The 20,209-nt window shown below is 40.9% G+C and overlaps 1 protein-coding gene across 2 annotated transcripts; it reads right to left on the bottom strand.

The window, feature by feature from the left end:
- Nucleotides 1-862: 862 nt before the first annotated feature.
- Nucleotides 863-19,666, bottom strand: LOC113017191 (alpha-2,8-sialyltransferase 8F-like). Of its 2 annotated transcripts, XR_003271411.1 has the most exons (8): nucleotides 19,364-19,666; nucleotides 10,444-10,515; nucleotides 9,987-10,061; nucleotides 6,012-6,153; nucleotides 5,633-5,745; nucleotides 5,459-5,551; nucleotides 2,518-5,379; nucleotides 863-2,432 (listed from the first exon to the last, which is right to left on the bottom strand). XR_003271411.1 is itself a non-coding variant. In XM_026160344.1 (7 exons), the coding sequence occupies exons 1-7, from the start codon at nucleotides 19,447-19,449 to the stop codon at nucleotides 4,902-4,904; spliced, it is 1,059 nt and encodes a 352-aa protein (XP_026016129.1). In that variant the 5' UTR covers nucleotides 19,450-19,666; the 3' UTR covers nucleotides 863-4,901. The 2 variants fall into 2 exon arrangements, 1 of the variants encoding a protein (XP_026016129.1); XM_026160344.1 differs by having other exon boundaries at nucleotides 863-5,379.
- Between the last annotated feature and the right edge of the window lie 543 nt (nucleotides 19,667-20,209).

The following is a 20,209-nucleotide window of genomic DNA, read 5'->3' as shown; positions in this document are numbered from 1 at the left end:
GTGGAGAGTCCCAGATTTAAGCCCTATGGTAGTGAACCCCCAAAAGGGACAATGGACCCCCTATTGATTCTCTTTCTAATCACACGAGTCAAGGTGTGAAAACAGGTGTAGTCCACGATTAGCCAAGGTTTCTTAGGGGACACTCCCATGGGGCTTAAATTCTCTATGCCTCACTCAGCCATCTGTCAAAAAATGCATGATCATTGTTAGTGCAATGGTTGGAGACGACTTTGCAGAAAAGCGGACCCTGCAACCGAGCGGGAAAAACGCTAGGAGGAAGATTGTTAGTGCAATGGTGATGTGGGAACAGGATGTGTGTGTGAACTCAAAAGTCCCAGGATGATAATTGGGTTCATCTGAATATTTGCTTTTCATTTTACCACTCATCCAAGTGACTTCTTCATTCTCAGCTGACTGCAGGTTTCCTCAAACTTAAACAGTACCTTTGCATAAATATCAAAACACTTTAATGATTGTTATGATCCAATAGACCATAGATGGCCCGCAGCCTAATTACATTTGGCCCACGAAGCCATACCAAATTACTATTAGAGCTGGCCTACTGGTATTATACAGCTAATATATATATTGTTTAGTATTAAGCTTTGCTTGTTCCATATTCAGTTTTCCAGCAAAACTTATTTGAGTCCATAAGAAAAGATTCATTCTTATATCTGGAGGAAGAATTTTTTTTTTCAATAAATATTAATGTTAGCCTGCGACTTTGTTCCAGTTTTGAATTTCGGCCCACTGTGTATTTGAGTTTGACACCCCTGCAATAGACCAAAGGCATTAGAATCATTCACACGGAGCTCTGGAATGGCTGAAATCACACCATTATAAAAGTCTCAAAGAGTTACCCTTAGATCCAGCTGGAATTTATTTTTATGCTTAAGGCTATTATGTCAAAATTAACATCACACGTTTGTTTTATCCTTTACCACACACAGTTATGTATTGTAGACTAGTAAGAAGTGTTGGAAGTAGTCTATAACACTGACAACAACAGGCACAGACAGAAGCTCCTTCTGTGAGGAATTTGAGGGGGATGGTCTGCCTGGACTGCTGATGGCACCAGAAGGTTCAAAACTTTAAGACTGACTCTGTTAGAAGAAAGAGGCACATAAAGAAGCTCTCTTCCCCACTTTCCTTTTCCTTCCCCTGTCATGGTCCTGGGTCATGTGACCCAGTATTCTGAGTTTCTTGATGTTTTTGTTATTCCTTTCAGTCTAGTTTCATTTCAGTTTATCTAGTTACATTCTGTCATACCTAGGTTACAGTTTTAATTCATGATTTATCAAGATCCCCATTTGTCTCATCCCTGTGTGAAGTTTTCTGTGTTAAGTCTTCGTGTGTTTATCTGTCATGTTTCATGTCCAAGTTTTATTTGTTTGTCTAGTTCGAGTCATGTCTAGTTCGGGTCTCGTTACACAGTGTTCTTAGCCTCCTTAGTTTTCCCAGTTTCAGTGTTCTCTAGTGTTTTTGTCATGCCATCAACTGTAATAAAGGCTCTCTTTATTTTTGGAAACCTAGTTCTGTCTCCACCGTGTCTGCATCTGGGTCTACCTCTTCTTCACACCGGCGCACCCCGCTGTGACAGTACGATCTGACCATGTCAGACCCAGCGGACAGTCCGGACGAAATTGGGGAGGAGCTGCAGCGGATCAGCCGGCTCATGACGCGCATCTGTGGTTGCACGGACCCCAGAGTGGTGTCCACTGGGTTGGCGGCCATTGACGCCATCCTTCAGAAGGCGCCACAGCTCCGGCAGTTTCCCCAGCTTTTTGAGGCGTTCGACTCTCTGGCCCCCCTGAAGGAGGAGCTTCGTGCCCGCGCGCTGGCTCAGAGGGTGTTGAACGTCGCCTCAGCACCTACGACTCCGACGCGTTAAATGGTTGTCGTTGTGGTTACCTCGCGAGCTGGAGGCAATCAGAGTAGGGACACTGAGGCTCACCGCTGCACCGCCATCGTTTCACAGTTCGTCTCCGCCACTGTCAAGCTGCACAGCACAGCGCACTGAGATGGTGGAGGCCGCAGATTTCGGCAACGATGAGTGACAGCAGGTATTGCTAGCTTTACGGGAGGACGAGCTCCGTTGGAAGCCCTGGCTCATCTTGGAGGAGGAACTCTCACCTGTTGCACCGCCTCGGGCCAGCTGCTCGCCCTCTCCACCCCGCTCGGACTTTACTTCGCCTGCCTCTTTTCTGGCGAGGATGTGGGCGGACGACGAGGAGATCGCCGCCACGTCACCCTCTGCTTCGGTGGCTTCAGCATCCATCGAACCCACTTCCAGAAAGAACCGGCGTCTACGCCGCCGTTGCACCGCGCTATCCCCGGGGGTGAGTGACTGTGTGTCTATGTCTCACGATCCTTCTATAGAGAAGAGCGTGATGTGCATTGATTCGCCGGGGCCGGAAACTCGTGTTCTGAGACTGAAAGTACAGTGTTTAGTTGTTTAGAAAGACGGGAATCATGGAGTTCGACCTCTGTGAGTGGCAGCAAGCAGCTTGCACCCACCTAGAGAAGGAGCTCCGGGGAAAGCCGTGGCTCACCCCCGATTGTCAGCACATCTTTCGGGGAACACGCCTGTCTCTCGGGGGCCCTCGGAGCTGCCAGGGTCTGCCACCCCTCACTTCCCCAACAGCCAATGCTTCACCCTCAGTGGTTTCTTCAAAGAAGAGGCGACGCACCGCGCAGCAGCTGGAGGTTGGTGGGACTCTTGTTTCCTCTCAGACTCCGTTAATAATAGAGGTTAGTGACAGTCTTTCGCCTCAAATTCTGCCTAGGTTGCAGGAATATGACTGTTATGAAAGGTCTGTAGATGCTCCAGAGATAAAGACAATTTCTACATGTGCTGGAGAAGCAATAGCAACCCAGTGCTCCTCAACACCACCCATTCCCTTAATAAATGATGAAAGTGTTGATCAAGAACTCATGTTTGGTGTGAAGGGTGGTGATATAACCTCTGGTCATGAGCGGTGTGACTTAAATAAGGACACCCTGTCTGTACCTGGTGATCAACTTGACTGTTCCTTAGCTCATTCATCTTGTGACTCTAATACTTGTCATGAATTGTGTAAGATCAAATTATTGTGTAAACCAGAGGAAAACAATTCAAAGCGACCTCTGAGTGGTGCTCTCACTCCTGTACTCAACAAGCACAATTCACCTGAGTTTTGTGTTCCTGGTCAAGAGAACAGTAATGGCAATGTGGTCTATGTTCTGAACTCTAAAAGTGTATTGTGCCCCCCAGAAGAAAAAGATGGGGGACACATGTCTGACCTATGTAGCTCTGGCTCCCCTCAGGGCGCAGTGAATGCCGAGGCTGAGATCTGGGCCTCCGATACTGTTTCTAATGATCATGTTCTACCTTCAGTTTGTGTAAATTTGAAATCATGGTCTTTTGTTTCTTCTAAAACATTTCAGGATGGGGTGTTGGTTGGGAGTACTACTGACATAGTAAGCTCACAGTCTGCACCACCACTGGCAGCCAAAGCTCTTTTAAACACTATGTTAGCTGCACCTCCCTTCATAGGTGACTCAGAGCCTCTGTCTAAGTCAGCTTCTGGTGGGGGTCTAGCTGGGGAATGCAGGACTGACCTGCCAAATATCAGGCCGAGCTCCGTGATTCCTGTCAGTCAGAGCATAATGAGGCTTCAATCCCCTCTGACAGCGTCGTTTTTGAGTTGTTTGTGACTAATGTGGTTACTGCTAGAGCTAATGGCTCTGTCAAACCCATCACAGAAGAGTTTATTCAGACTCTTGCCGTTAACCTAGTGCCAGCCTCCCCATCATAAGTAAGTGTAACTGCTTTATGTGTAACCACAGACTCTGATCAGGTTACATGTCCACCACATGACTGCAAAATGAACGTGAATGAGTCTTCTTTGACCAGTTGTGCCGAATTAATGGATGTCCAGGAACCAGCCATGAACAGATAAATCATGTGTCTATGAACAATTCTGTTATAAACGCAGCTCACGGGGCCAAACTGGCCCCTTTGGTGACTGAAACCCTGTCACAGGTGGAGACTGAAGAAATGTCACGTTGTCTTCCTGTGACAGAGAAAATGAACTGTACTGAGTACCTTGGGGGCCCAACTTTCAAACAGGGTTTTTCCATAACAGTCAACTTGCTTGCTAGGAATGGTGAAACTTCCGCTAGAGATGATGCAGAGACTGTTACTGACTCTGGGCAATATTATGGGGTAGATACTGCCTGTGTGTCAAAGATTCATCAATGTAATTCTGGTGAGGGTGAGGCAGCCAATCTGTGTTTGTGTTTTTCTGCTTCTGAGTTAAAAGAACCAAAGACTGAGAATAAAGACTCTGAATTTATGTTTTTGGAGAACAACGAAAATACGAATTCGGGCGATGACAGACAGACGTCTGAAAGGAACACTCACCTAGTACTTGACTGCGGAGCGACTTTTTCTCAGGCTACAATGGACATTAATATTCTGGGTTCTAAACCAGACGGTGAACTAATGAATAATGTTTCCGGGGGCGATCAGTTGGGAAATGAATTGGGTGATGTTACATTAAGTTTTCCAGGGAGTCAGCAGCATCTTTCTTCGGCCAGAGTAACAGTTCAGCCCCCTGTTGAGCTTTCTATTTTGCCAGGGGTCTCCATAACTGCTCATCCTGCATCTGTTGCAGGGTACCCTCCTTCTAACGAGGAGTGTATCAACTTTATCATGACCATGCACTGCAAATGTTGTTAAAAAGAAACTTTAGCAAAAAAATTAATTTCTAACACATGAAATGGAACAATAATTAAAAGAAAGACTGTTGAAATAATAAGTAGTGTACATCTCTCTAATACGTTTGGATTTGAGTGCAAATGTCTTGGCCTCTCAGTTGGATACTTGAACATATTCTTTTGTTATTGCAAAATTCAAACTAGACCTGATCTGATTTACAGTCTCCAAGGTGAAGCTTGAGCACGCCCTTATTATGCAGCTCCACCAAGTGGGAAAACTCTTTTGGCATTGCATGGACTTTCCTATTATAGGGTACATTATTATAGTAGTGGTTAGTCAGGGCAAAGAGTTTATCTGGGTGATTACTAAATGGCCAGAATCCATACAAATGCACCGTTTCACAAAATTCCAGTGCCAGGGTAGTCATATATAATCCAGTGCTAGGTCGATATTCCTTTAACCCCAGAGATTCCCAGAATTTGACCAGTCTTTCGAGATACCTAGGGTTTATGAAGATTGGTTGGATAGGAATATCCATGTCCTCAATGGCATACACAGCCCGCTGACAAACTGGACGAGTAAAACCAAAGGAGAAGCAAGGAAAGAGAAGCAGGGAGTTGCCATACTGTTGGAGACTGTCTGCAAACGCCCCACGACGTCCCGTCAGTGACCCATACCTGCAAATTAATGCATGACTTAAAGCAACAAGACATAAACTAACAAGTCAGTTCAATGTCGGGTTCATTAATTGCTCACTTATGCATGAAGATGCTTGGGTTTGCTGTCACAAGGTTAGTCTTCCTGCCAACATCATTGTGAAATTCATTTTCCAGAGGAGGAAGGTTGCACCTGAAATAACATGAAATATTACTTTCAGAGAGAAGAGTCCTCATCACGATTTCCATTCCTTACAGTGAACATCTTTCTCACCTAATAACAAAATCAGCTGAATCAATCATTTTTCCACAGCCGCTGTTTGTTAGAATCCCACCGCTTCCAACAATTGAACAAGTGTCCCATCTCTTTTTTGAGAAAGGATTCTCCTGGAAGTGACATCAGCAGATTATAAATAACAAAGAGCAACATTTACAGTGCTTGTAACATACAGTGTGTGAAAGACAACTACTCATTGTATTTAGGAACTGATGTGATTTAATCCCTTAAGGATGATGACAAAACGTAGTCATATCATGTTTGAAAATTTGAAGAACAACAGAGGCATGAAACATGCAGCAAATTTTGTCTTCATACTAGTTCATTCATAAACAACAAATTACAAGACCGGTTCCTGTGTTTAGGAATAACATACTTTTATAAAGATTTTGAAAAGCTCCGGGGTCACAGAGATGACACTCCTGTCCTTGTCACAAACAATCTTAGATCCCACTGGAGTGTTTTCCTGAGTGACGATGCCATTGTTGGATCCATTGCAATTGATGCTCAGCTGTAATCTTGACAAATTAAAAACAAATGAAAAACAAATAAAAGAAAGCATAAAAAGTTAAATTAGTTTTGGTGTTGAGATGAAAGATTTGCAAGACAGTAAAAACTTAAGGCATGGAAAAATCAGAGACAGATAAAGTTCACAACAGTCCATAACAGTGATTTTATGAGAAACCAAACGCAGACAAAAGGAGACAAAACTGAGATTAAGTCAGAGTATTTTTTATTAAGGCATATTTACAAAACTAGGAAAAACAAAGATAACAAAACTAAACTGAGGAACATTTAAATTAGGTATTTAAATAAATAAACAAACCCCTGAAGGGCAGGAAGAAACCTTGCTATATCGTGGAAACAAGAAAACACGAGGAGGTAGTCACTGGAGGAAAACTGGAGGAACACAGGAGGAAATGAAGCTGAAAATATTTTTCAACTTATCTTTGCTAACAGCATGACTCAGATATTCTAGGATCTGGATATAATAGTTCCAGCCAATTCAAGAAGTCAAGACAGATTCCTTAAATTTAGACAGTCCTTCAAAGTAGCAAATGTCTCTGATCAGGGTAAACAAATGATGCCCTCTGGAAAGTGAGAGCTCTCTTAAATGTGACAAGACGGACTCAGTCTGCCGAGACCATGGAGGAATGACTGTCTTCAGTACAGTTATTATTAACATCGCTTGTTACATCCTGTTTATGACAGTTAAAATAAATAACATTCATATAAGAGATAAAATTGTCTTGTGTAAACTGTATGTGGTGTTAAATAGGCCTATACAAGTGTACTTTAATATCGGTCATAAGCGTGGTACTTTAAGAGACATATATTTTATGAGGTGCTCTGAGGAGCTTGGAAAGGAAAGCGTCTGGACTTCTTTAAGTTGCTTGAAGACGTTTCACCTGTCATCCGAGAAGCTTCTTTAATTTAAGTTCAAATGGTGGAGAGTCCCAGATTTAAGCCCTATGGTAGTGAACCCCCAAAAGGGACAATAGACCCCCTATTGATTCTCTACCCAATCACACGAGTCAAGGTGTGAAAACAGGTGTAGGCCACGATTAGCCAAGGTTTCTTAGGGGACACTCCCATGGGCAGGGCTCTAGACTAACTTTTTGCCATGGTTGCACTGGTGCGTACCCAAATTTTTTAATTGCATTACTTAACACCGCAGTTTTACATGTTCACGTTTTTTTGATTTGTAAATGATTAACTAACAACCTTTCAAAATGATTAACTTGACACCCCCTTTGTTGCCCAAATTAACAGCAGCTCCATCAGCCCCCATAGCAATGATTTTATCCAACCAGTTACTGCACTGGTCCCCAAGAGCAGCAAATGCTTTCTTTGAGGCAGCATAAATTCCTAAACAAATAAAAAAAAAATACCATTTACTTATCAGATCAAGAGTTTACAATGCAGTCTTTTTCAGTTTGAGTTTCTATATTCATGTATTATTGCTATGTTTAATTTTCAATGATAAGAATATGCTAGATATGGTTAATTCAGTAACAATCATATACATAGGCTACGTGACATGACATGGCTTACCTTGGGCATGGGCATGCTGGACCTCAATGTGTCCAATCAGTATATTCCCTGGTCTTCCTTTTTGCAAGATACGAGTGTACACAATGACACATTCTTTTGTGGCGATGTCTGTGTCTCCATCGATCAGGAAGGCCATGTATGTACTGTTCGCAATTTCCACTGACGTCTTTTTTTTCAGTGTGTCAGCGATTACGCCTAGAAACTGGGCGCACGCAACATCATTGCTGTATGTGGGGTTTATGTCCAAGCCATTTTTCTTGTGAAGAGTTATTTCTGACTTGAACTTAGTAAACGGAACTTCTTCTTTTGCAATATTGTAGGCGATGTTAAACTTAATGATCATCTCGGCTTCCTCAGATGACCTCTTTACTCCTGCCTGCCGCTGAAAGGCAGTGGGGAGCGGGGACATTTTGGCAGCGCATTTATCGCGGCATATAATGCTGTATGCTTTTTCAGCGTTTCAATTCGAAACGTATTAGCACCAGTGACAAATGCAGTGTTGCCGGCCTAGCTGGCCTATTTGCTTTTCATTTTACCACTCATCCAAGTGACTTCTTCATTCTCAGCTGACTGCAGGTTTCCTCAAACTTAAACAGTACCTTTGCATAAATATCAAAACACTTTAATGATTGTTATGATCCAATAGACCATAGATGGCCCGCAGCCTAATTACATTTGGCCCACGAAGCCATACCAAATTACTATTAGAGCTGGCCTACTGGTATTATACAGCTAATATATATATTGTTTAGTATTAAGCTTTGCTTGTTCCATATTCAGTTTTCCAGCAAAACTTATTTGAGTCCATAAGAAAAGATTCATTCTTATATCTGGAGGAAGAATTTTTTTTTTCAATAAATATTAATGTTAGCCCGCGACTTTGTTCCAGTTTTGAATTTCGGCCCACTGTGTATTTGAGTTTGACACCCCTGCAATAGACCAAAGGCATTAGAATCATTCACACGGAGCTCTGGAATGGCTGAAATCACACCATTATAAAAGTCTCAAAGAGTTACCCTTAGATCCAGCTGGAATTTATTTTTATGCTTAAGGCTATTATGTCAAAATTAACATCACACGTTTGTTTTATCCTTTACCACACACAGTTATGTATTGTAGACTAGTAAGAAGTGTTGGAAGTAGTCTATAACACTGACAACAACAGGCACAGACAGAAGCTCCTTCTGTGAGGAATTTGAGGGGGATGAGGCCCATAAAGAAGCTCTCTTCCCCACTTTCCTTTTCCTTCCCCCCTCCCTATCTCTGTATGCAGGCCTGACCAGAGTGCAAGAGGTGGTTGCTATGGTAATGGGATTTTTTTTTCTTGAAAAAGGCTCATGTCTATATAAGGAGACGTATAGAGAGAGGTACAAGAAACCTGAGCAGATATCAGACCTAAGGCCACCCTCAGTTGTTTCAACCAAGCATGTTAAGATTCTGTTTAAAGGCGTACACTGCCTGGTGTGGTGCTCTTTGTTCATTTGGGTCTCCTGAGTGAGCACAGACAAGGCAGCCGTTTTAACCTTGAACCTTGAATTGCTTAATAAATGTAATAAAATGTACTTATTTGTCTTCTTCCTCAAAAACCCAACAATTTTGTAAAACCTTGGGCCCGCTCTTGTCTGTCAGATGACGATTATTTTGTCCTCACTAAGCGACACGACCGCCTTCCTCTCCTCCATGGATGCTGGAACATTTGCATTGCTGAAGAGGCCAAAACCATCATTCGCAGTTGCGTCCACATCCACAGTGTTGGTTCAGGTTTCTGAATCTGTGGCTGCGATCAGCTCCACTAGTGGAATTTGTCTCTACATCACAGCAAAGTTCAACATTTTTGCAAGAGAATTTTCTCTACTTGATTTAGTTGCCTCTCAGACAATTTTTCCACCCACTTGTACACATCCTGAGTGTGAGTCTGCTAAACAAGTAAACCAAACCTTTATTTCTTTCTGGCTGGTCTTAGACTTTTAATTGTGGGCTGGTCAAAGGTCCCCTTTTCACGTGTCTTCTTAACTAAAACTAGTTTAAGCATATTGACGGGAAAATTTGTTTAGCCGTTTCGTTTAGCAAATGGCTCTTAGCCTTGACTGAAGAGCTTGTTTAAAGACCTTTAGGAGTAATCCTGCCTCATCTGCATTTGAGGATAAATAGCAGCTGTTTCCTGTAGTCTGCCATCTTCCATGCTCGTACTCACATACTAGCTTCAGGCAGTTTTTATTTATTTATTATTAACCAGAAATTCACATAAAAATAAAACTCAACCATCAATCAATAATATCAGGATGTTAAGTCTTACCTCAATCTGTGGTAATTCTCCTCATGCTTTTTCCACGTTGGATTGTAGAGCTTTTTCACTTCATCAATGACTTCCCTGTAATGCACAAGCATTCCAGTACATTTAGTAACCTTCCTGCACTGGGTGTCTGTGAAGGTTCTCAGTCATCCAGGTCATCGTAGTCTAAGGAGCTTGAAAAGAAAAGCGTCTGGACTTTTAAAATTTTCTTTAAGACGTTTCACCTCTCACCTGAGAAGCTTCTTCAGTTCAAAGAGCAAATGGTGGATGTGGTGGCAGTGTCCCCCAAGGGGGGTCATGTTGACCATGTTGACGTCTTCAAGAAAAATAAAGAAGTTCTGACACTTTTCTTTCCAAGCTCCTTAGACCTACTCCTTCCTGCAGGGGGCTTACATGACTTAATCTTGACATAAAAATTGTAATTTCTTAATGAACAAGTCATGGCAATGTTTGCTCTTACTTGCAGCCTTTACAAAGTTCAGAGGGCTTTGGGGCACTTCTTTGAGGATTTGGTCGGTGAAGCTCGACAAAACTGTGAGAAACAAATAAGAGATAAAATTATGACTCTTTCTTGACCCCTTCTTTGGTCTTGTTTTGTTTACATCTCACGGGAGGTAATTTGTGATTTTAACTCATTTATTAAATCTGATCCCTGTTCTTATGTATGTTAAATATTTAAGATATTATTAGAGGGGTCTATGAGTTGTTGGAAATTTAAAGATTACAAGTGTTACAGGAAAAATGATTCTATGTTTCTTTACCTTCTTTTAAATGTACAAAGATGCCTTTTGTCTGCCCTCTCCCTATGGTTAGATTAGTTTAGAATTATCTTTTTAGACTTTCCCAGCAAACACATCTTGTTTCTGGGACATATTGTTTTAGATTGTTTTATCTTCCCTAGCTCTCTGCTGACGAGACTAGCACCATATATGGAGTTGTTTTATTTTATCTGTTTATTATTTGTTATCCTGTTCTCACTGTCTCTGTGCTCTGTGCCTATAAAAATTACCAAGCCACTGTGCATGGTGTGAGTTGTTCTTAGCAGCTCACCCGTGTACACGTTTGATAAAGAAAGTAACTTTGTCTCATTGTGTCTTTATTTCTCCTGGGTTTTTTACAGAGTTTTCCCCCAACATTTCTTGGTCCTTCGGAGCCGGAGCGCCTCCATCGTGTCCCATCTCCGTGACCAGTCCACGTTGTTCGTCTGTCGACAGCTCACACACCAGGTGTGTGGTAAAAGTCCAGGAGCGTTTAAATTCGGGTCTTGGCCAACGTCTTAGAAAGCGACCCACGGTGGTGGGACCCGATCGAGGTGGACCAGACCCGGCGACACTGACCAGGTAGATACAGACACACTGACACAATCTTGCGTAAAAGCGCATTTTGAATTCAGGGAATTTAAAATAGCGGAAGTAGCTCGTCGACTGGTAGCTCTGGGAGCTCGTCGACTGGTAGCGTAGCTCGTCGACTGGTAGCTCTGGGAGCTCGTCGACTGGTAGCTTTGGAGCTCTGGGTAGCTCCCCCAGCTGGGTCTAGACTGGGTCTAGGGAGTAAGTAGCTCTGGGAGCTCCCCTTATCATAAGGGTTCCGGTCGCGCGCGCGTCGAAGCTGTGAATGTGTGTGTGTGTATTGTTTTAATTAATGGAGCAAGCTGAATTTTCACGGTCCAATAAGAGACTGAGCTGCTCCTACTGTGTTTTTCTTTTACTGCTATTCACTGACGTGCTGGTGAGTTGAGAGAACGGTCGAGTTCCGTCTCGTAAAGTTCACACCGCTTTTGGAAATAGTCCGAAAGTAGAAGGGCGTGTGAGCAACCACTCTCGTCTCTAATACCAGCGAAGGTGATCGCAGCTGTATTGTGTATATATTACTTAAACAAAAATAAGTAAATACATAAATAAGATGGGTAATCACGCAAGTGAAATTAAAACTCACTCCTGCTGACGAGCAGTGGTGAGAAAAGAAAAGTCCAGACGCCGGACAAAAACAGTGTCTGTAAACTGAGAGATTTAAGAAAACAAAATATAAACAGTCAGAAGAACAGAACTCAACTGCCAGTTTAGTAAAACCAGAAGACGAGACACTGTGCAGTTCCCACAACCCTTTTAGAAAGCCATCACTCACTCCTGCAGCCGCATCTGCAGCACCACCCATATCAGGAAGAACTTAATAATCCCTTATTAAGTGAAAACTAGAGATCACAGTAGTTTGAAGTAGTTTAAAAGGGTTGAAAACAGACCCCACTGAGTAGATATAAATATACAAAGTACGAAATAAAGATGAACAAAGGGAAAGTTACAGTAGAAATTATCTTTAGAGTATTTGAAATTAATAATAGCAAGGATAACAACCTGTAAAGTGATATTAACAATGAAACACAGTTGGCATGATGACCATGCCCAGCATGTATAAAATGAATATAAAGCAAATAATTCACACGAAAATATTTTAATAAAATAAATAAGGTATATTAAGACTGTGTCATTGTTCAGCCAAGGACAGTGTGTGAAAAGGTAACTGTCTCCACCTTGGGAAAAGGATGATTCTGCAGGTCATCTGAAGCCCTTGATGGATACAAAATAAAATATAAATAATATATTATAATAGAACTGCCTGGTCTGCCATGCAACAGAGAGAACAAATGTGACCGCAGATTGGATGAATTCTAAATTATCTGTTTGCTGAATAAGATGATCCTAACTAACAAATTGGCTCAGGAGTAGTATAATGGTACACACTGATAAAATATTATAATATGCTATTGCTGTTATATAAGACAAAGAGGATAATATTAACAATGACATAATATTAATATGAAGAGGCACCTTAATCGGTTATGATGTAAGGTGGATAACTGTTAAGCAGTAGTCTGCATCAAGCTTAAGGTTTGCTAAAACTCAGTGTAATGACATGTGAGATGAAGACAATACGGAGAATAACTAAACTAATGAAGTGCATAGAGGCACTTGACCAGCTTGAAACCTATCATCCTAGAATGACACATTGCTGAGATATAGAGCACACCTATAATAACAACCAATAAGCAAAACCCTGTAGACAACAGCTACAACTACAGGATTGAGAAGCTGAATTAAATATGTAGACACTGCTAAGTTGATGAGCATGTTCCACATTTTCTTTTCTTTTTATTTATTTGTTTCTTTTAGAGCAGAAGCTGCTGTAACACACCCAAAGAAAGACTCTAGGTCTGACCAACCGTCTCAGTCATGGGCAAAAAGATGTCAGTCAATAAAATTCTAAAAGATAATTTATTGACGAAAAATATATCAAGAGATAAAAGATAAAACAGTCCAGTGTCCCACTTAAGAATTGTATAAAAACACACAGTCCCAAGGCCAGAGCCAGCTATGCCACACAGCCAAGTTGCACTCCACATGTTGCCTTTAACAGGGTTAGAAGTTGTCCTTGGAGACCCACCACCCTGCAAGCATATAGTCAGTGGTCACTCAAGCCTCTGGAACTCTGCTGCCTTTAGGCTGTGGCATATAATAGGCCCTGGCCTGCACAGAGAGACAAAACGACACACTTAATATAAAATTCATAGGGCAAAACCCATCCATCCCAAACATATCTGATTTCATCACATTACATACCTGCACAGAGAGACAAAACAACACAGCAGTGTTTGTAGTGTGGGCTATAAGTAGACCAGTGTATCAGTGCAATCAAGTACACCTGCCTCTAATTAGTCCAACCCCATTCCAGCCATTGGCTCACCAAAAATGTGACAACCACAAAACCACTCCCAACCCAGTGAAACTTCACACAATAATATGGAGCTGAAGTAACACAGGCACATTAGTCTAGTATGTTACAAGCTGCATGCTATTACAAGCCAACATATGCAGACTTCTGCCTTGTTCGGGTGGCAGCATTTTTCTTTTTTCTTTTGTGTCCTGACACGTTTATGTTTTTTGTTTTTGTTTGATTATTTTGTTGGTTTTGGAAACGAATTTAAACGAACTTGTGACAATACTTGAGAATCACAGTGACACATAGTGATTAGGCATATGATTGAAAAATGCCTAGGTTTAGAGCTGTGAGCTATGAGCTGTGAGCAATGCACAGTTAAATATATATATTTGTATAAATGGGAAACAACCCTAACTTGAAAGTTTGAAATGTGTGAGATCCATGAATTGTTTGAAGAACTAGAAATTATCTAAAAATGCCTTAAGTGAAAATGTAGAGTTGCATCTATTCTCCCAAACAAAAAAAAAAAAAAAAAAAAAAAAAAAAAAAAGAGGAGAAGAAGCATTCTGTAACTTAAAAATAAGGCTGACTGTTGACAACAGACTAAAACACTAATCCGCAGGTGGCTATCAGGAACAGAGAGGCGGGCAAAGTCACAAACACCAAGGCTGCAGACAGCCACGCAGAAACAGCAGATAACATAGAGACAACACCTGCTAGAACCGTGGAGAGGAAGGTCACTTCCGACGAGATTGTAGGAGTAGAGGACAAATTAGTTGTAAAGTCAGCTTCAGGCCACACAACTGTACAAAAATTAACTGCCCCTTTAGAACTAGTACATACAGCAAGTGGCCGCAGGTGCTTTATTAAATGCATATATGACCCGTCGTGTCCAGTAAATTTGCTAGGTAGAGACGCTCTGACAAAACTTAAGATAGCAGTCATGCCATTCTTTTCTGGTATTACACCTGAGTGCCAGAAACCGACCGAGTATCACAACATTCTGAGATTTAAACAAACTCCAGGCCCAGATCCACCTTATGATCAGCAAGTGTGGAAGCTAGGAGAACAGCATTTGACCTTACAGCACAGGCCGAAATTGTGTAGGTTACGCAGTAACCACAGATAGTAAAATAATAGAAGCAAAACCACTTTCTTCTTCATGTCCTGCACAGAGCGCTGAGCTGATAGCTGTGATACGCGAAAGCTAAATACACAAAGACAAACTAATAAACATACATACAGACAGCCAGTATGTTTTCTCTGCTGTGCATCATTTTGCAAAAAATTTGGCATAACAGAGGAATGATTACACCAACTGGCAAACCAGCATGCCAACCTCTTACAACGCCTACTGACTCTTTCATTACTACAGGCAACAATTTTGCTGACAGAGCAGCAAAACAGGCGGCACAAAAGACAAACATCACATTGATGGCAGTAAACACACATCAGATTCCACTGGATGTGTTGAAAAATGAACAAAAAGCAGCAAGCACAGCAGAGCAGGCAAAATGGCTAAAACACGGTGCAGTTCTGACAAACGATTTAATGATGTGTTATGGCAAGCCAGTGTTGCCGAAATCGCTCCACAAGATGGCGGCATTAGTGACTCATGGCTGTACGCATTTGTCATCGGGGGGAATGACCTGTATTGTCAACTCTCATTTTTACACTGTAAATTTTGAAACTTGTAAATTTTGAAACTTCAGCAAAACAATTTGTCAGAACGTGCATGACGTGTCAAAAATATAATGCTCAGGGTAACCTGCGACCACAAAGAGGCCGTTTTCCCACTCCACCTTATCCTTTTCACACAATTCATATGGATTTTATTGAACTAAGCGAATGTCAAGGGTCAAATACATATACACTTTCTGCCCACCAAGGAACGAGAGGAAGTGTATGGACTGTTCACTCAACGAAACCTGTGCCAGTAACGCAACACTGATGAGCCTCAACTGTCGCTCCAACTACAGCTACCGAATGATACTACAAACAAAGACTCATTACCAGACAGGATGTGCACGGACGGCACCCAGCAGTAAAGGAACCAGAGTTTCGCATCTGAGGAGGAGTGAAATTCTTACAGAGCTTGATCCCCGGCATTGGAGTTGCCGAGGTGCGGGATCACGTGGAAATCAACCGATATGCTCTGCTACGACACATCAACTTAACTAAGGCCCTGGGAACGGCCTTAGCAGGAGAACAGCAGGCCATCAGAACGATGGTGCTGCAGAACAGACTGACACTAGACCTGCTAACAGCATCACAAGGAGGAGTTTGCAAGCTGATCGGGGAAACATGTTGCACTTTTATCCCTGATGGATACGAAACTGGAGGAGACATTTATGAAGCTTTGCAGAATTTGACCGCTCTGCAAAAATATGTCACTGACCACACACCTGGAGCAGCTACAGCACAAGGCTGGCTGGACTGGCTGTTCGGCGGTTCATGGCTGGCTGCTGTAGCAAAGCCATTTTTCCTTCTAGGTCTCATCATGATAGCACTGCTCATATTAGTGTTGTGTGTGTTGCCATGCCTAAGAGTAATGATTTCAAAGATGATAACAACTACAATGACTGCTTATGTTGCCGTGCCTGAAGAAGACCAGCATCCCGTTGCAATTCTGTTAGAGGAGAACTTGTAATAACTGCTAATGAATGACGTGGTGATTAAAAATGACTTGTCAAGTGATCACGCACTGATTAAAACATTAGTAGGTTATGCAGGTTTTCATCCTTTTATTTTTTGAAGTTCTCATCCTTTTATTTTTTGAAGTTTTCATTTTAAATATGAAGTTTTCATCATTTTACATATAAAGTTTTCAATTTAAGGTTTGCATCATTTTAAATATAAGGTTTTCATCCTTGTATTTTTTGAAGTTTTCATTTTACATATTAGGTTTTCATCATTTTCAAATACAAAGTTTTCATTTTAGTTTTCATTCTTTTATTTTTTGTAGTTTTAGTTTTATTATTTTTTCTTGTTTATTCCACTTGTTATTTCATTTACTATGATTTTCATTTACTATGTTTTTCTTTTTATTATTTTCTTTTGTTTTATTCTTTAGACCAAATGACTGCCATTTCTGCTATGCTGACATTTTGAAAATTAAAAAATTGCTTAATAAATAACCTTCACAGACAATTGTTGTATACATTTAAAATAAGTTAAAACAGGAGGGAATGTTACAGGAAAAATGATTCTATGTTTCTTTACCTTCTTTTAAATGTACAAAGATGCCTTTTGTCTGCCCTCTCCCTATGGTTAGATTAGTTTAGAATTATCTTTTTAGACTTTCCCAGCAAACACATCTTGTTTCTGGGACATATTGTTTTAGATTGTTTTATCTTCCCTAGCTCTCTGCTGACGAGACTAGCACCATATATGGAGTTGTTTTATTTTATCTGTTTATTATTTGTTATCCTGTTCTCACTGTCTCTGTGCTCTGTGCCTATAAAAATTACCAAGCCACTGTGCATGGTGTGAGTTGTTCTTAGCAGCTCACCCGTGTACACGTTTGATAAAGAAAGTAACTTTGTCTCATTGTGTCTTTATTTCTCCTGGGTTTTTTACAGAGTTTTCCCCCAACAACAAGTAATGCCGTAATTCACTTGAGAGATGTTTGTATCAGATATTGTATCTATACACAATGAGGTTTTTGTTTGTTTGTTTGTTTTGTTTTGTTTTTTAATAGTCTTAAATGTCAACTCGAATATACCAACTGTGTTATTGGCAGCTGCTGTGCTATAAAGCACAGACAGTTTGGTGCAGGCTAAACAGAATAGAATAGAATAGAATAGAATAGAATAGAATAGAATAGAATAGAATAGAATAGAATAATCCTTTAATTGTCCCCACAAGGGGAAATTTGGTTAGTCTGCAGTATTGTATTGAAGTTTACAGCATTGCTGTTGTTGTTGAACAGTTGCAGAAGAGCTTTAGTGTTTACAGTCATAGTTCAGTCACATCAGTGGTGCCAGAGATCAGTTTCAATTTAAGATGATGAGGGTGTTTAAAAATCAGTGAGTCAGTGTAAAAGTCAGAGCTCAAATGTGACATGATATTTGGTTACAAGCTAGAGTGTGATATTAACCATCGCTAGATACCAATAGAATTCCCTAAATGCTGTCACTGCAAACAAAAGGAATTGAAGTTTTAAGTATAGTTTTAATGATAAAAGAATTAACCTTATTGGAACTTGAAGAAGCGGTCCAGAGTACGTTATTTACTAATATTAAGATATTTAGAATCCCCATTTAGCATTCCTATATGGCTATATATAATCAATATCAACAGTGACAGTAAGAAACACGTATAGTATATCTGCATATAGTAATCGGAATATGTTTCTGGTAACATTTGTGTGTAAACGTGTGCGATTGTGCCTGTAAGGACACATAAATACAGGGTAACAAAACACAGTTTGCATCCAATCAGATGTGCAAGAGCAGTAAGTGCAATACGAGCAGATTATATAAGGATAAGGATAGTATAAAAGGAGGGAATAGCTATGAACAGATTATGTACAAGTAAGTTAAGTATACACAAATAAGTATTCAGATGTTTATATTGCTATGCAGAGACCAAATATACAGATGTGATGTTGTATACAAATGTATAGATGATCTATACTGTTATACAGATGGGATACACAGATATACAGATGTACTGTGAACCAACATGTAGAAAGTACCATACAAAGATATGTGGTGTGCTGGGAGTGCTAAATGGAATCTCCCATCATCCCCCTGGGACATTGTGTTTACTCTGTTATGGTTTTGTAGCTGTTATAGGTCGTTTCTACCAATAGTGCAGTGTTGATTTGATTTACAGTTGTTGCGGTGGTAAAAAAGATTTGTTACACAATAAGTGAAGGCATGTGCAGGGTTACTGACCCCATTGGAAGCGCAGTGTTGGTTGTTTTGTTTTTTTATGTGCTGAATGAAAGAAGGTCCTCTATATCTCGCTTGAGCTACAGCAACATCTGAAGGTTCAGTACCTCTTTGTAGATTCCCCACTTTGTGGTTTCTCAGCTCTTTACAACACCATACTATATATGAGTTTGTATTTCACTTTACATTTTACGTCTGCCTTTCTTTCAAAATGAATTCTAACTAAAAAAAAAAAGTATTGTCAAAAGAAATTAAGTGCAGCCAAGTTAATTAGAAATATACTTTTGTGCAATACTACGTAATATACAAGTTATTCATGTCCAGTTATTTACAAATCAGTACCAATAATGTTGTGTAGTCAGAGTAAACCGGTCATGTGACTCTAACTTTATTTTCACTGCACAACAAAACTCGTATCAAAAGAACAATGCAAACAAAACAAACATACCAAATACTATGTTATTTCCTTAGAAGGAAATACAGAGTGAGAGCTGAGGTTTGTGGTTACGTGTGAAAGAATGAATGACAAAGACATGAAGACATGTACTTCAGCTTTTACCAGAGTATTTTTTAACAAACATGAAATGTGTATTTCTACTTAAATTAAGCATGTTTGTATTTCTGCAACCTCAGGCTTATATTAGCATTTTACACAGCTTCCCAACTGTTGGGAAGCGTTTATCACAGTGCCATAAGCTACTTTTGATCAGAATACTTTGTTTCATGACCTCTTGCTTTTATCTGTAAAATACAAAAGTACTCACTCACCTGTCCTCAAACGCGTACCAGGTAAGAGTGGTCAGCAGACTCCCCAAACAGAGAAAATTGATCACAATCGAGAGGTTTTTCCTCATGTCGCTCTAGTGCTTCACCTTTCTTAACACTTCGCTTTAACTCAGCTTTTTTTATGTACTTTTACCTCATATGTTGATACGGTTATCTGCCCGGTATTAAATCCGGTTCTTTTATATTCTTTACGGCCAAAAAGACAAAAGTGCTCAAAGTGGTAAAACTCAAAAAATGATCTTTAATTTTACATATTCCGGAATATGGAGACCCAGCAGACACACAGACACGTCAGCCAAAATCTGAAGCACAAACAGGAAGCCTAGTTATATTTATATACTCCCTCTAGTCGTCACACCAGGTGAGGTGGTGAGTGACAGGAGAATGGTGGCTAAGCTGTCATCCCTGTTGGACAACATTTCCCACCCCATGCATGAGGCTCTGACAGCACTGAGCAGCTCCTTCAATGGGAGACTGCGGCACATTGCACTAGAGATTTGCATACTTGGCAAACCACGATGTCATGTTCTGTGTGAGGATGCTCTCCACAGCGCCTGTATAGAAAATCCTGAGGATCTTTGGAGAGACCCTGAACTTCCTCAGTTATCGTAGGTGGTACAGGCGCTGCCTAGCCTTTTTGGTCTGGACCTAAATGTGGGCAGCCCATGTCAGGTCTGAGGAGATGTGAACACCAAGATACTTGAAGGACTGCACCCTCTCCACTGGAGCTCCATTGATGATAGTGGGCTTGTAGTCTCTGTGCTGACTCCTTCTGAAGTCCACCACCAGCTCTTTCGTCTTGCCGACGTTCAGCTGGAGGTGGTTCTC

The sequence above is a fragment of the Astatotilapia calliptera genome, unplaced genomic scaffold (assembly GCF_900246225.1).
Source record: "Astatotilapia calliptera unplaced genomic scaffold, fAstCal1.2 U_scaffold_1, whole genome shotgun sequence".
Taxonomy (NCBI): domain Eukaryota; kingdom Metazoa; phylum Chordata; class Actinopteri; order Cichliformes; family Cichlidae; genus Astatotilapia; species Astatotilapia calliptera.
This window is presented reverse-complemented; position numbering and strand designations above follow the sequence as displayed.